General features: G+C 43.8%; 1 protein-coding gene across 1 annotated transcript in view; it reads left to right on the top strand.

The window, feature by feature from the left end:
* ZDHHC2 (zDHHC palmitoyltransferase 2) overlaps nt 1-14,010 on the top strand; it is a 176,685-nt gene extending 162,675 nt beyond the window's left edge. Inside the window, exons 12-13 of the mRNA XM_077477410.1 lie at nt 8,280-8,351; nt 13,535-14,010. Of these exons, the coding sequence (XP_077333536.1) occupies nt 8,280-8,320 (41 nt within the window). The 3' untranslated portion in view covers nt 8,321-8,351; nt 13,535-14,010. The remainder of the gene's footprint in view (nt 1-8,279; nt 8,352-13,534) is intronic.
* Nucleotides 14,011-16,260: the final 2,250 nt, after the last annotated feature.

Raw genomic sequence — 16,260 nt, 5'->3', positions numbered from 1 at the left:
ATTTAAAGGGCAGTAAACTGGCCCTCTGTTTCGTAAGATTGGAGACCCCTGACCTAAACAAAATGTTTCATATTAGAAGAGGGCTGGGGTGTTGACACCTACCCAACAGTATCTTATGCTCATGTTTGGGACCTTTTTCTTTGTTTTGTATATAGAGTTTGAGATTATAAAGTATTGTTTTATGTCTTTTGTTGACACTGAACTTTATTGCATACTATAATATAGAATGTCTCTAAAGTATAAGGTGACCTAGAGGCACTTCATGATTAAGCAACTACAGTGCATTTTGTGGTTATGAATATGCATGATAGTTTGGGTGGATACTAACATTTTGTGAAGTAAAGATTTTTAAAAAATGACCATGGGGAGTAAATTAAAGGGGAGTGTTAGGAGTGGGTTCTAAAGTGAAACTGTTGCTTTGTCCCAAAAGGCAAAGCACTTGCTCATATTAAAGCAGAGCTCCCAACTGTACTTCATTTAGAGGGACTGTTCTTCTTTAGGCCGGGTTCACACTATAGCGATGCGGGAACGTCGCGAATCCGCGGCGTTTACCCGCATCGCACACCTCCCGCCGGCAGTTCACACTGCCCTATGCGGACGGCTGGGAGTGTCAATGTTATGTTAATGACACCCCCAGATCCGTCGGCATATCGCAGTGCGATCTGCCGACTCGCACAGGAATCGGATCGCATGGTGTGAACCCCCATGCGATCCGATTCTGTTGCGGACCCAAAAAAGGGTCCCGTGCGAGTTTGCTGAGGGAGCGCTGCGAATTCAGCCATACTATCTGTATGGCTGAACTCGCATCGCTACGGAGATCGGATGTGATTTGCTGTGCGAATCACATCCGGATCTCCCCCCGCAGCGGTGTGAACCGGGCCTTAGGAACCAAGACCCTCCTTCGTCCGGCTGCAGATGTAAATTGGTTTTAAAGTCAAGAGGTATTTTACCTTAATGCATTCTATGTACATTCAGTAGTTGTCCCCCCCCCCCCCCCCCAAATACTTACCTGAGTCCTGTATCGATCCAGCGCTGTGCCTGTCTGAAATACCCCTGCTCTTTCTTCTGCCATTGGCTCCTCCTACTGTCAATAAAATCCAGTGAGGAGGGAGTGGGGCCGAGCTGTGCTGTGTGTATCTATATATGCACATAGCCTGGCTTGGGATTAAGCCCACATGTGTGCCACCATAGGTCCTTTGGGTCTGGTATTAAGGGAAATATGGAAATGGTGGTGTCCAACTGCTCTTGCAGAGTGCATAGTCTATTTGCCTTTAGGAAATCAACCCCATTGCCTTGCAGATGGAAACCTTTTTTTTTCCTTAAAGACTTTACTACCACTTAAAAGGCAGAAAGGTGCTAAGGGAAATATATAGGCTGCCATTGCTAACCTCCTTCTGCAAAATGTTTCTTGTGCTGCGTACACACGTAGCAGACTATCCGGCGAACTTAGTCTGGCGGACTTTCCGCCGGACTGTCCGTCGGACTTTCCGAACGAGTTACTTGTCCACACACGGCACTTTTTCAGTGGACTAATACGGTGTACTAAGTCCGCCGGACTATCCGCCATACTTTTGAAATGAACGAACTCGCCCACACACGCGGAGGAAAGTTCGCTCATTTTGAGCGTGTCTCCAGGTAGCCGGGGCCAGCGAAGGAGGCGTCGATGGCCCCGTCACTTGGTATGGACTTAAAGGGGAATCCCTACGCCGAAAAATCGGCGTGGGGGTACCCCCCCAGGTCCATATCAGACCCTTATCCGAGCACGCTACCCGGCCGGCCAGGAAAAAGGGTGGGGACGAGCAAGCGCCCCCCCCTCCTGAGCCGTACCAGGCCGCGTGCCCTCAACATGGGGGGTGCCTTGGGGAAGGGAGGGCAGCGCGGCCCCCCCACCCCAAAGCACCTTGTCCCCATGTTGATGAGGACAAGGGCCTCTTCCCGACAACCCTGGCCCTTGGTTGTCGGGTCTGCGGGCGGGGGGCTTATCGGAATCCAGGAGCCCCCTTTAATAAGGGGGCCCCCGGATCCCGGCCCCCACCCTATGTGAATGAGTATGGGGTACAATGTACCCCTACCCATTCACCTGTGAAAAAAAGTAAAAAAAAAAAACACAACACACAAGGGTTAAAATAGTTTATTGCACAGCTCCGGGGGTCTTCTTCCGTCTTCGGGGGTCTTCTCGCCGGACTCCTCCGCTATCTTCTGCTAGCTCTTTTACTAGCGGAGGAGCCCGGCTTTCTTCTTCGCCGCCCTCTTCTTCCGACTTCGGGGGTCTTGTCCCCCTCTTCGGGGGTCTTGTCCCCCCTCTTCGGTTCTTCTTGCCAGGCCACCGCACCTTCTTCTAGCTCTTTTACAAGCGGTGGCCCGTTCTTCTGTCGCCGCTGTCTTCTGGCCTTCTGTTCTTCTCTTCTGGAGATGTTGCCTCGTCACTCTCTCCGGTCACAATGACAGGGACGCGGCGTGCGGCGGCTTATATAGGGACATCCCGGATGATGTTCCCGCCCATTATGATGTCACAGTCCCAGCATCCTCTGGGACTGTCATATGACGTCCTCCCATTTAAACAGGGAATGTGCGCGATTGTGTGCGCGCATCCCTGTTCTTTCGGTGGCCGCGTGTCACGGAGACATCTTTTGCAACCGAGGGGGGTAAACAGCCATTGGGCATGGCTGTTTACCACGTGATCGGCCGTGATGAAGTCACGGCCGATCACAGATGGTTCCACCCCCACTGTGCACAGCGCGTGCGCGTGATCGCGAGCGCGCTGCATGCGTACGTCGGTGGCGGCGTGTTCCCGGGAACACTGCTCGTCACCGACGCTGGTAAACGGCCATTGGCTGGCTGTTTACCCACGTGATCGGCTGTGATCCTTTTACACCCGATCACTAACTGTAAACAAACCGCGGTAACGAGATGTTTACCGGGTTCTCCTCCTCACACACCGATCGTATGTGAGAAGGAGATTGCGGTAACATCTCGTTACCGCTTACAGTACACACCAATCACACTGATTGCCCCCCCCCCAATAAAGAGGACCTGTCACCACCCATTATAGTACCTGTCACTCACAGTCCATCATAGTACCTGCCACTCACAGTCCATCAGAGTACCCAAGTACCTGTCACAGTCCATCAGAGTACCCGAGTACCTGTCACAGCCCATCAGAGTACCCGAGTACCGTGACAGTCCATCTGAGTACCCGAGTATCTGTCACAGCCCATCAGAGTACCCGAGTACCTGTCACAGCCCATCAGAGTACCCAAGTACCTGTCACAGTCCATCCGAGTACCTGTCACAGCCCATCAGAGTACCCGAGTACCTGTCACAGTCCATCCAAGTACCTGTCACAGCCCATCAGAGTACCCGAGCACCTGTCACAGTCCATCAGAGTACCCAAGTACCTGTTACAGTCCATCAGAGTACCCGAGTACCTGTCACAGCCCATCAGAGTACCGAGTACCTGTCACAGCCCATCAGAGTACCCGAGTACCTGTTACAGCCCATCAGAGTAACTGAGTACCTGTACCAGTCCATCAGAGTGCCTGAGTATCTGTCCCAGTCCATCAGAGTACCCGAGTACCTGTCACAGTTCATCTGAGTACCTGAATACCTGTCACAGTTCATCTGAGTACCCGAGTACCTGTCATAGTCCATATGAGTACCTGAGTACCTATCACCACCCTTCAGAGTACCCAAATACCAGTCACCAGGCCATCAGAGTACCTGAGTACCTCTCACCAGGCCATCAAAGCACCCCAGTACCTGTCACCAGGCCATCAGAGTACCCGAGTACCTGTCACCAGGCCATCAGAGTACTCAAGTACTTGTCACCAGGTTAGCCGAGTACTCAAGTACCTGTCACCAACCCATCAGAGTAGCTGTCACCAGCCATCAGAGTACCCGAGTACCTGTCACCAGGCCATCAGAGTACCCGAGTACCTGTCACCAGGCCATCAGAGTACCTATCTGCAGCCCATCAGAGTACCCGAGTACCTATTTGCAACCCATGCCTCATAGAATATACGTTGGGGTGTTTGCTTTCCAAAATGGGGTCATTTTGGGGGTAATTCCATTGTCCTGGTGCTCCAGGACCTTCAAAAGTGTGATGGGTAAGAATAAAATGAGATGTATCGTTTATGCTCCTAGAACGCCTGAAGGTACTACTTCAATGTTCGGCCTCTCTATGTGACCAGGCTGTGTAAAAGTCCTACACATGTGGTATCACCATACTCGAGAGGAGTAGCAGAAAGTGTTTTGGGGTATAATTTTTGCTATATACATGCTATGTGTTAGAAATATCTTATAAATTGACAACTTTGTGTAAAAAAAAAAAAATGCGCTTTCATTTTTTTTCCACATTTTCCAAAACTTCTGCAAAAAATGAACCATTCAAAAGACTCATTATGCCTCACAGATTATACGTTGGGGTGTTGGCTTTCCAAAATGGGGTCATTTTATGGGCAATTCCATTGTCCTGGTACTCCAGGGCCTTCAAAAGTGTAATAGGTGGCTGTGAAATGAGATCATTTTTGCTCGTAGAACGTCTGAAAGTGCCACTTCAATGCTGGTGCTCTGTATGTGGCCAGGCTGTGTAAAAGTCTCACACATGTGGTATCGCCATACTCGGGAAGAGTAGCAGAATGTATTTTGGGATGTAATTTGTTGTATGCATATGCTGTGTGTGAGAAATAACCTGATAATATGACAATTTTGTAAAAAAAAAAAAACTTCATTTTGCAAAGAATTGTGGGAAAAAATTACAACTTAAAAAAACTCACCATGCTACTTACTTAATACCTTGGAATGTCTACTTTCTAAAAAGGGGTCATTTGGGTGGTATTTGTACTTTCCTGACTTGTTAGTGTCTCAAGAAATGAGATACACCTGATGTACTGAAGGCCTGATCAGATGTGATCAATTTTCAGTGATTGGCACCATAGTTTGTAGACTCTATAACTTTCACAAAGCCCAAATAATATATACTAATGTGGGTTATTTTTACCAAAGATAGGTAGCAGTATAAATTTTGGTCAAAATGTATGAAGAAAAATTACTAATTAGCAAAATTTTATGACAGAAACAAAGAAAAAGGCATTTTTTTCACAAAATTTACATTATTTTTTTATTTATAGTACAAGAAATAAAAAACCCACTAGTGATTAAATACCACTAAAAGAAAGCTCTGTTTGTGTGGAAAAAAAGGACGCAAGTTTCATATGGGTACAGTGTTGCATGACTGAGTAATTGTCATTCAAACTGTGAGAGTGCTGAAAGCTGAAAAATTGGTCTGGTCAGGAAGGGGGTGTAAGTGCCCTGTATTGAGGTGGTTAAACTAACATCCAAAATCTCTATGGTACTTGTTCGCAAATCGCCAGTGAATTTCAGATTAAGAGTATTATCATTTAAAAATGAGAGCCACTGATCAAGGTTAACCTCCTTTTTAGATGTAATAAATAGGAGGTCATCTATATATCGACAGAAAAAGACCGTAGCAAGAATGGCATATGCATGCAAACGAAGGGTAGATAAATGATATATAAACATTGGGGAGGGGGTATTTATTTTGAACTATATTCCATTAGGTAAGCACCAAGCTTGTCGATTCATCTCTTATTGGTATAAGTTGCGCTCTGGGGGGAGGAGGAGGGGGACCCAGTCCTTACCATATACATATAGGGGGACTTATGCACAGTGTTGAGGGGAAGCCTGCTTGGGTTGGCTCCAGCAACTGTGTATTTTGAGTGATAAATAGGGAACCAATTTTGTCTCAATACTGCGGTGTTAGATCTTTCGTTATATTTCAATATATTCATATATTGCTACACAAGCTAAATATGCTAAATATTTTGCTATGCAATTTAACTTTATAGCTTACCCCTGGTCGAGACTCCACAGCTGCCCTATCTCCTCACTGAAAAGTGAAGTACTGAATCTCTAGCACTTGCTTAGTGTTAATGACTAAAGTGAAGCTAAAATCTAAATGAATAAATAATATATAAATATGAATGAATAAAGGCAGAGATCGCAGCTCAATCTAAAGTGTAGAAGTGCACTGAAATTGAATAAATAGTGATGAGTGCAACCTCAAAAATGTGATGATCACTAACAACAATACCAGTAATGATGATAAATACAAGTGATGAATAAATCACGTGATGATGGATGATCCAAGTAAATAAGTGTGAAAAAAGCTCAAAATATTGAGATAAAACATGGTCAATAAAAAAGGAAAAATACTGTGTATAATTCAAACAAAAAAAATCTAGATGTACAATAAAATTTGCAGTTCATATGTCAAATAAAAACTTCTTGCAAAGTGCTTCTCATGAAATCTTCCTTAACCGCTTGAGACCCGCGCTATAGCCGAATGACAGCTACAGCGCGGATCTCCTTTGCCGGGACTACGTCTATTGACGTAGTCCCGTGCACGAGCGGCCTGCGCGCCCCCTGGGCGCGCGCGGTGCGCTCTCTGATCGGCGAGTCTATGAGACTCGCCTGATCACCGATCCGTGCAAGGGGTCGATCCCGACCCTTTATCACGTGATCAGCTGTCAGCCAATGACAGCTGATCATGTGATATAACGGAGCCGGTAATCGGCTATTATTCCTCCTCGCGCTGACAGCGCGTGGAGAAAAAAAAAGCCGATCACCGGCGGCCGTGATCGGGACATCAGTCCCGATCACGGCCAGCCCTGCCAGTGCCCACCTGCCCCCTGCCAGTGCCCACCTGCCCCCTCATAACTATACATAATAAAAAATTAGTGCCCCCCATCAGTGCCACCCAGCAGTGCCCATAATGCCACCCAGCAGTGCCCACAGTGCCCACCCAGCAGTGCCCACAGTGCCACCCAGCAGTGCCACCCAGCAGTGCCCACAATCTGCCTCAACATAGGTGCTGCACCCCAGTGCCACATATCCATGCCCATCAGTGTCATCTACCAGTGCCCCCCATCAGTGCCCAGCAGTGCCAACTATCAGAGCCACCTATCAGTGCCACCTATCAGTGCCCATCAGTCCCATCTATCAGTGGTACCTATCAATGCCCATCCGTGCCACCCATCCGTGCCATCTTATCTGTGCCCATCTTTGCCCATCAGTGCCGCCTTATCTGTGCCCATCGGTGCCGCCTTATCTGTGCCTATTAATGCCGCCTTAACTATGCCTATCAGTGCCCACCAGTGCAGCCCATCAGTGCCCACCAATGCAGCCCATCATTGCCCACCAGTGCAGCCTATCAGTGCCGCCTCATCAGCGCACTTCAATGAAGGAGAAAAATGACCTGTTTGCAAAATTTTATAACAAACTATTAAACATGATTTTTTATTTTTTTTGCATCTTTTTTTGTTTGTTTAGCAAAAATAAAACTCCCAGCTGTGATTAAATACCACCAAAAGAAAGCTCTATTTGTGGGGAAAAAAATGATTCATTCATTTGGGTACAGTGTTGTATGCCCGCGCAATTGTCATTCAAAGTGCATCAGCGCTGAAAGCTGAAAAATTGGTCTGGGACTGAGGGGGGTTTAAGTGCCCAGTAAGCAAGTGGTTAAATAATGAGCTCTGTGTACATCTAGAATTTTTTTTTGAATTATACACAGTATTTTTCCTTTTTTATTGACCACGTTTTATCTCAATATTTGAGATTTTTTCACAACCCCCTCACTGGCTATCCTCGCTGGATCTGACTTCCAGCGAGAATTCGCCCTTGTGGCGCCCGGCGGTGGGGGATCATGGTTTTGAGGTGTTAGCTGAGCATCCTATGTTTTAAAAGAATTGGTGAGCACCTTATGATTTATATACATTGTGTGTCATGCATAAAATACTAATAGACAATGTATGTATTATGTATATACTGACATATTAATGAATTGTTGTATATTTTATGTAACACAGATGAATATCACTGCTGAAATACATAGCCCTGATGAAGCAAAACATGTTGGCTAACATTGTATTCTGAAGCATTTGATGTTCAAGTATCTACTTGTGGTCTTTAATATATATTATGGATGTTTTTATATATTATTAATTAAAGTATACCTTTTACTACAATGTTAGTGTTGGTGCTGACCTTAATTACAGACACTGTATCTCATCCTAAACATCCCATTCTACGTGAAGGAGTGATGTCTCTTTCCTTTTAGCTTATTCATAAACAAACCAGGGATTGTCAGATTGTATCTGTAGCTGGAAACTGTCCTACTATTTCACTTTAAAATATTTCGTTTTAATTGGATTATTTGTGCAATCTTTGACCACTCTGTTTCTGTCTGTGTTCTTCTGCAGGTATGAGCAACCCAGCAATGACAATTGAGAAAGAAACCTAACTAATCCAAGTTCTGGCAAATGATGAAGAAAGTAAGTTTAATTTGTATTACTAGCAAGATTATAAAATACACAGCCCAACAGTATTACAGAGTACAGCGCATACTCTCACACATTTCTGCTCTAGTTTTATGTATCAAAGCTATTTTTAAGACCCTTTTCACACCAGGGCGTTTTGCAGACGCTATAGCGTTAGAAATAGCGCCTGCAATCCGCCCTAAAAAAGCTGCACCATTGTTTGTAGTGTGAAAGCCCGAGGGCTTTCACACTACAGCGGTGCGCTGGCAGGACGTCAGGGAAAAGTCCTGCCAGCAGCTTCTTTGGAGCGGTGAAGGAGCGGTGTGTTTACCACTCCTTCACCGCTGCTCCCCATTGAAATCAATGGGGCAGTGCTGTAATACCGCCGGCAAAACGCCGCTATTGCAGCGTATTGCCGGCAGTTTTAACCCTTTCTCGGCCGCTAGCGGGGGGTAAAAGCTACCAGCCGAAATGCGGCAGTAAAACGCTGCTAAAAATAGCGGCGTTTTACCGCCCACGCTATGGGCGGTGTGGTGTGAAAGGGGTCTAAAGGAAGATTTATTTGTGTGGCAAAAAGGCAAGGTTTTATAAAAAAAAAAAACTGGCAGACAAAAAAAAAACTGTAGGTCAGTCCAAAATAACTCCTTCTGCTACAAGCATGCCTCAGTTTTGCAGTTAAGCAGTACTGAGGGCATATTCAAAAACACAGAGTGGTGGGACCAAGTCCCTTAATGTATTCCAAGATAAGGATTTCATGGTGAGTAGACCAACTGAGGGGTGGGCGACACAGCAATTGCAAATTTTTCTTCATGGTGATCAGAAGCACACTGATAAGTTACTTGCTCTCCTCGAGCACAAAAGACACAAAAACACCCAAAAGGCACATAAACGCGCAGCAAAGCATGTGACTGCAGGCCAATACAGAAGCGTTTTTTTTTATGTGCATTATAGGGTGAACGGGCCCTTAGGCTTTTTTTGATTTTATTTTCACATGTAAATCCAAAAACTTCTACTTCCTTTAACTACTTAAGCCCCGGACCATTTGGCTGGCCAAAGACCAGAACTTTTTGTGCAATTCGGCACTGTGCCGCTTTAACTGACAATTACGCGGTCGTGCGATGTGGCTCCCAAACAAAATGGAGGTCCCCTTTTTGCCACAAATAGAGCTTTCTTTTGGTGGTATTTGATCATCTCTGCAGTTTTTATTTTTGCACTATAAACAAAAAAATAGCGACAATTTTGAAAAAAAAAAAATCATTATTTATTTTTTACTTTTTGTTATAATAAATATCCCCAAAAAATATTTTAAAAAACATTTTTTTTCCTCAGTTTAGGCCGATACGTTTTTTTCTACATATTTTTGGTAAAAAAAAAGAATCGCAATAAGCATTTGATTGGTTTGCGCAAAGGTTATAGTGTCTACAAAATAAGGGATAGTTTTATGGCATTTTTATTGATCCTTTTTTTCTTTTTTTTTTACTAGTAATGGCAGCGCTCAGCAATTTTTATCATGACTGCGACATGATGGCGGACACGTTGGACAATTTTGGTGTCAATCACATTTATACAGTGATCAGTGCAATTAAAAATGCATTGATTACTGTGTAAATGTGACTGGCAGTGAATGGATTAACCACTAGATGGTGCTGTAGGGGTTATGTGTGTCCTAGGGAGTGATTCTAACTGTGAGGGGGGGGCTGTGTGTGACACTACACTGATCACCGCTCCCAATTATAGGGAGTTGTGTTCAGTGGCAGTGTTATTAGGCAGAACGGGGAGATGCTTGTTTACATTAGCATCTCCCCGTTCTTCCTCACTGTGAGATGATCGCGGGTATCCCCACAGACATCAAGTCCGTGGGACCCACTATCACGGTCAGGGAGCTCCCCTCTTAAAAAGCAACGTACAGGTATGTTAATCTGCCTGTACGTGCCCTTCCCTACGCAGTCGGGAATCGGTTAACAGACCAAGATGTCAAAAATGCCAATTAGTGGGTGGAGACAAATCATTTATCACTGACAGGGGTGCTTACAATGGTCAGCTTTTATTTATTTATTTATTTATGCAAAACCTTTATCCTAAATGGGAAAAAAACTGTTGCTGTAACTACTTAGAAGTTTTAGCTGAAGTTTGGACTTAATGTGTTACATGTACTATGTACTAGGTTTAATGGCACTTTACAAAGCAGGCCATACACATTGCAAGAAAGAAATTTGCACGATACCCCCATCAACACACGGTGCTGACAGGGAAATCCCTCCTGCCGAGCAATTGTCTACTCCCCGTGGGCGGGTGGGGGGAACCGCCCCTGCTGGGAGAAGACAATGGTTATCGCTAGTGGCTATAGCAGCCGCTAGCAATAATCATAAGAGAATCCGGCAGTCTGGTTATACCCAAGTTGATCGATCAACTTGGTACATTCAACCTGCTCATTAACGGTTCAAATCTTGGCTGCTTCTTGATGAACCAGCTGAATTTCGAACCGTCTATGGCTGGCCTAACACCCAAACCATGCAAATCTGCTAGTGCATCCAACACTACCTTCTTCCCTACATTGACAATGCATTGCTCCTCCATCCAGAGTGGAGACACCTTAAGACAGGAAGCATTTTACGGACTGGATCACCAGGTGGAAATAAAAGAATAAAACCCTAAAAAAAGAAAATGAATGCGACCTTCAAATTTAGGTCTCATGTACACTGCTGCTGGTAAACGGAAGTTCAGTGGCAGTTGGCTGATTTTTTCAGCTGCCCCTGAACTCATCCAATGTTATCTTATATGTACATGTACACAGGTTAGTTTAATGTCGTTTTTAGGTAGTTGAGTTTAGACGCCTTTTTTGGAAAGCAAAAAAATTAGTTCAGAGGCATTTCAAGCGCCAAACGCTTCTAAATGCGGCTAAACGCAGTAACTCACATTTAGCCGCATATTGTTTACAGGCGTTTTTTCATTTGTGGCTATTTTGAAAAAATATATTTTTTTTTCAAACGCTTCTAAACGCAAACATGGCAAAACGCGGCTAATCGTGGCGAAATGTGGCATGTAAATGCATGTAAATGCGGCAAAACAGATGTTTTAAACGTGGGTATGTTAAATCGTTCAGGAGAGGTTGTAAAAATGTCCCGTGTACATTAAGCCTTAAAGAGGAAGTAAACCCTTCCAAACAACTTGGACCTACAGGTAAGCCTAGATTAAGGCTTACCTGTAGGTCCAAGCAATATCTCCTAAACCTATATGGTTTAGGAGATATTTGCCCGAAAATGGGCACCGCTGTCTACGGCGCATGCGCCGTAGACAGCGGCGCGCAGGCGCACTAAATGCGGCAAATCCATGAATGGATTTGCCTAATTTGTCGACTCCCGTGCGCATGCGCGGGAGTGACGTCATCGCGGCTTCGCCGAGTGGCAGCGGCGGAGCTGCGAGACGCGACTCCCGTGCGCATGCGCGGGAGTGACGTCATCGCGGCTTCGCCGCTGTGATTCGTCGGAGCTGCGAGACGCCACCAGCAACATGGATGCGGCGGACTACAGGGATCAGCGGCGACTTCGCTGACTCCTGTGTCAGGTAAGTGACACATAATGAGCTACTATGCGATGCATAGTAGTCCATTATGCTTTACCTTTGCAGGGAAAAAAAGAGGAAGTAAACCCATCAGGGTTTACTTCCTCTTTAAGGATTAAAAAGCTGCAGTATAAAAAATGTTGGTTTTATTACTACTTTAATCCAGAAATAGGATATGATATAAAACGCAAATAAAATGTAAGCATGTAGCAGTATTTCTTGCATACCATTAGCAGTTAACTAAGATTTTAATTGCCAGATATCACAGTTTACCTTTTCTATATTTAAATAATTTATGCAAATTGTTTTGAGAAGTAAGCATGGAGGGGCTTTTGTGTTTATCTGGTAAAGGTCAGTAATATTTTAATCATAATACTGTGAACTGTTCCCAGACTGTGCACTTTAAGGGCTTGTCCAGACATGCAGCAGCCCTTAAAGACTACTAATAGGTGATATGTTGCCTCTTGGCTGCCTGTTTTAACCTCTTGGTGCCGAACACATGTAAATATGCGGCCTCTTGGCGACTAGGCTTTGTCGGTGAGTGGCTGAATATTTGCATGCAATAGCGCAGACAGTGCTGTGCCGAGAGCATGCGCCTTGCCTGGCCATAAGCCCCGCCTCCCGGTATAGCAAAACCCCTTAAAGGGCCAGCGGCAGCCGGCGCCAAGGGATTAATTGTTAAAAGGCCAAACCATCGTACTACAACCACCTGCTGAGGGTCTGCATGTTCTTATTCAGGTGGGTGGTCGGGGGTGGTAAAACCATGGCTCAACCATCTGCTGTTATCATCCCCTGGCTGCATGTCTAAACAAATCCTAAATACAATTCTAGGCAAGTCATGTAAATACTTACATAAAAACATAATTTACCTCTGTAGCTATAGGCATTGTGCAGGAATTGACCTTCAAATTTCTCAAATGAGGTACAGAAATCTCAGCTATGCATACAGAATCTTGCCAGCCCTCCAAGTAAAACACAGCAGGTGTTTCTAAGCTGTTAGAAACTGACTTTAGAAGAATACTGCCTTTGAGAATGAATTACTTCACAGTACAAACAGCTAGAGAGATTGGAGATGGCTTGTTAAAAATTATTTTTGGCTTGTTAAGAAATGTAACTACTTTAATATCTATTCTGGACACAGATCCTAATATTTTTTTTATGTTATGTCTTCTATAGGACAAAGTACATGTACTACTTTGCTCCATGTGCTTCCTATTCCTAGCTGTGAGGTCTAACCTGAACCCCTGTCCTCAGCTTGTGTCAGCTCTGAGCACTTTCCCCAGACAAGCAATGGCTGGGGGAGGAGTGTGCCGGCCTAGGCATTCTTCTTACCATTGGTTGTCTCAAGAAAGCGCCCACTATGCAGCGTCTGTCTCCTTCCTAGCTGTTGTGGGATTGGCTGTGGCAGGAGGTGAAGGGGTGCAGGTCAGACCTCCTAACTAGGGTTGGGAAACATAGCAACGTGGGACTATATATATATATATATATATATTTATTTATTTATGGGAGATCTTCTTTAAGTACCATAATGATGTATTTTATTTATGGGAGATCTTCTTTAAGTACCATAATGGTGTATTTTATTTATGGGAGATCTACTTTAAGTACCATAATGATGTCTTTGGTGTGCTTTGTAGGTTGAGGCCCATGTGCAGAAGTCCATGTGAGGAAGAAGTCATGCTTCCATTGGCTAGCTTTACATCTGTTTCTAGAGATGACAGCACTGATTGGCTCTCCATTGTTGCTACAAACATGCAGACTATTCCTCCCATCTGGTATAATGCAGACACCAGGCAATGTGAACATGCAAGCGGTTCGCTGGGGTACAGTATTTCAGTGATGTCATGGACGGAAGAGGAAGTTTATGTAGTAAACACTTGGCAGTCCTGTGTTGTATGCAAATGTACGGTTGTATTTGACTGTGTTTATGATATTATAGCACAAGCAAGCATTATCATCATTCCTCTTCCGAGAACAAACATTCTCTCGAATGCAAAGCACTTCTTTTGAAAAGCAGTATTATTGCAGTATATTTTCTATGTAACTCCAACAGTATATAAACTAATGAGGCCAATTAAATGTTATTGATGAACTCAATAAATAACAGACAGCTGATGAGTCTTCATTCCTATTTACTTATGACAGTGATGTTTATTAAATGGCTAAAACCATATCCACCCTCTGTATGGAAGTCACTTATGTTGTAGTGTCAGCTCTTCCAACCTCTATGGACTGTATTGTATCTTTTTATTTAGTCTCTCTTTGCATGCAGTTTTTGTGCTTTTTGTCTTCTTGGATTGTTCCTCCTAACAAGCTTACTTGAAGTGCACATTGACCTGCACATAATGGCAAGTACATCAAGATGGCTGACAACCGTGAACTTGGAAGAAGGCCAGGCAAAAAAAAGTGGGCTCTGGAGAGGGGGCGCGTGGACGATGAATCTCTGGAGCAGATATGAGTATTTGCTCACTTTAGTTCCCCTTTAAATGATAGCTAAACCCAAGAAAAAAAAATGTAATATATTCCAACTTGCCAAATCTTTAGATGAAATGGTTGCGTCCATCCATTTTCACCATTTAAAGTCTGTTCAAGCAACTTTAAGCCTGAGTCATTAACTCCTTGTTTGTAACAAAGTGTCCACTGACTATATTATTACTGCTATAAAGTCTGTTTTAGTAGCAAACTGTATGAGTATGGCTAAAGCACATCCCAAATATGAGAACTAGCAAAAGGACCCCAAACAGAACTGGGAGTCAACTCCCTCAAGTCTAACCATGCTACTATAAGATCTTGGTATATACACTATTCATTTTTTGAAAAATGCATTTCATTGTCCATCATGGGTAGCATGCACTGGTGAAGTATCCTGTAGGCTAGCTGACAAAAAAAGTGCTGATTAATTATGAACAGATATATTGTAGGAAATACGACAGGAACAGTCTACATAAATCGTTAGTTTCAACTACATAGAAAGTCATGCATTTTGCCCCATTAAAGTAACAGACAAGCAGGTTACCACGCTGTAAAATAAGTGGCAGAAGTATTTCGCCAAAAGGATAAAACATGGAGGGGCTGTACAACACTCAGCTAGGTGCTTTCATTTTAACATTGCACTAGAAGGCTGGATTGGCTGATCTGGCCAACACCCTGAGGCTTAGTTGAGATTGTTCACACTTGAAACTAAAATCCCATTTTACATATATCATCTGCACATGACTGGATAAATGAAGTGAATATTCACACAATTTATTAAGTGAATGCTCTCAACTCCTATAATAAACCAGACCCTTATCTAGTTCTTTCCTCCAGTTCTAAACCTCCAAAATTACAGCACATAGCATGGGTCTCTATCCCCCAGGGGTTGCAAATTCAATCACCAAACTCAACATGCAATTAACAGTGCATAGAACACTGATGTTCAGTGACCCAAAGCAAGCAATTCATTTTCAGCGGTTTCACTTCATTACTAAATGATGATTTGTCCCATTAAATGTCTATACATTAGTGTTCTATTCACAGTATAACTTCACTTTCCCTAAGAATAATGGATTTATATTTGTCCCTGTAGCCTCTGGGAAATAATATATGATTGGTTATCTTGTTTATAGCAAAATCCCTTTTCAAACAGCCTGGCATTTAGTCTTTTTGACTGTAATTTGCATTTTAGCCTACAATGAGCAAGTTGCTCCTTGGTGTCAGACTGCTTATGAAGTCCAATGGAGAGAAGATCTTGCCAGTCAACGTCGATGCCCTCTAGTGGTGACCAGAAGCAGCTTGTTCACCTGATAGCTACAGGGTCACACCACCTATAACGAATTTTTATCTTTATAAAGACGAGTTCTCACATTATTCTTTATGAGGCAATCAGCAGTCCAAGATCCAGTGAAAGCATTTTTTTTCTGTGAATAAGTCTGTTATTTACACAGCTTTGCCTGTTGGCCATCTTACAGCTGAATGGCGCATCTTGGGAATATGAATGATACATTTTAGAAATACAGACACACATATAGGGGTCGATTTACTAAAGGCAAATAGACTGCTCACTTTACAAGGGATTTTTCCCTAAAGCTTAGTGAATGAGGCTTTGCTGACTTCCATCACCCAATCATGTGCCAGCAATTTTTTTTTTTTTCACATTTTTTTCTGAACGTGATGGGGTATTCTTTGCAAATTAAAATTTCCCCAGAATCACTCACCCCCAGGGAAAATTCTCTTATCCCTTTTTGCCTTCGGTAATGCAATCCCATAGTGTGTGTGTGATGTTTGTCAAAGTGTTAAGAAAACATCACTTTGGTTTTATACTGCTCAGCCTGGTGACAGTAGAAGCCTGGACTGAGCACACCCTGAAGTAATAAACAGCACA

This window comes from Lithobates pipiens, unplaced genomic scaffold (assembly GCF_037356315.1).
Source record: "Lithobates pipiens isolate NorthernLeopardFrog02 unplaced genomic scaffold, aLitPip1_a1.2 Scaffold_13, whole genome shotgun sequence".
NCBI lineage: Eukaryota > Metazoa > Chordata > Amphibia > Anura > Ranidae > Lithobates > Lithobates pipiens.
The sequence above is the reverse complement of the archived record's forward strand: the minus strand, read 5'-3'. Positions and strand labels throughout refer to the sequence as shown.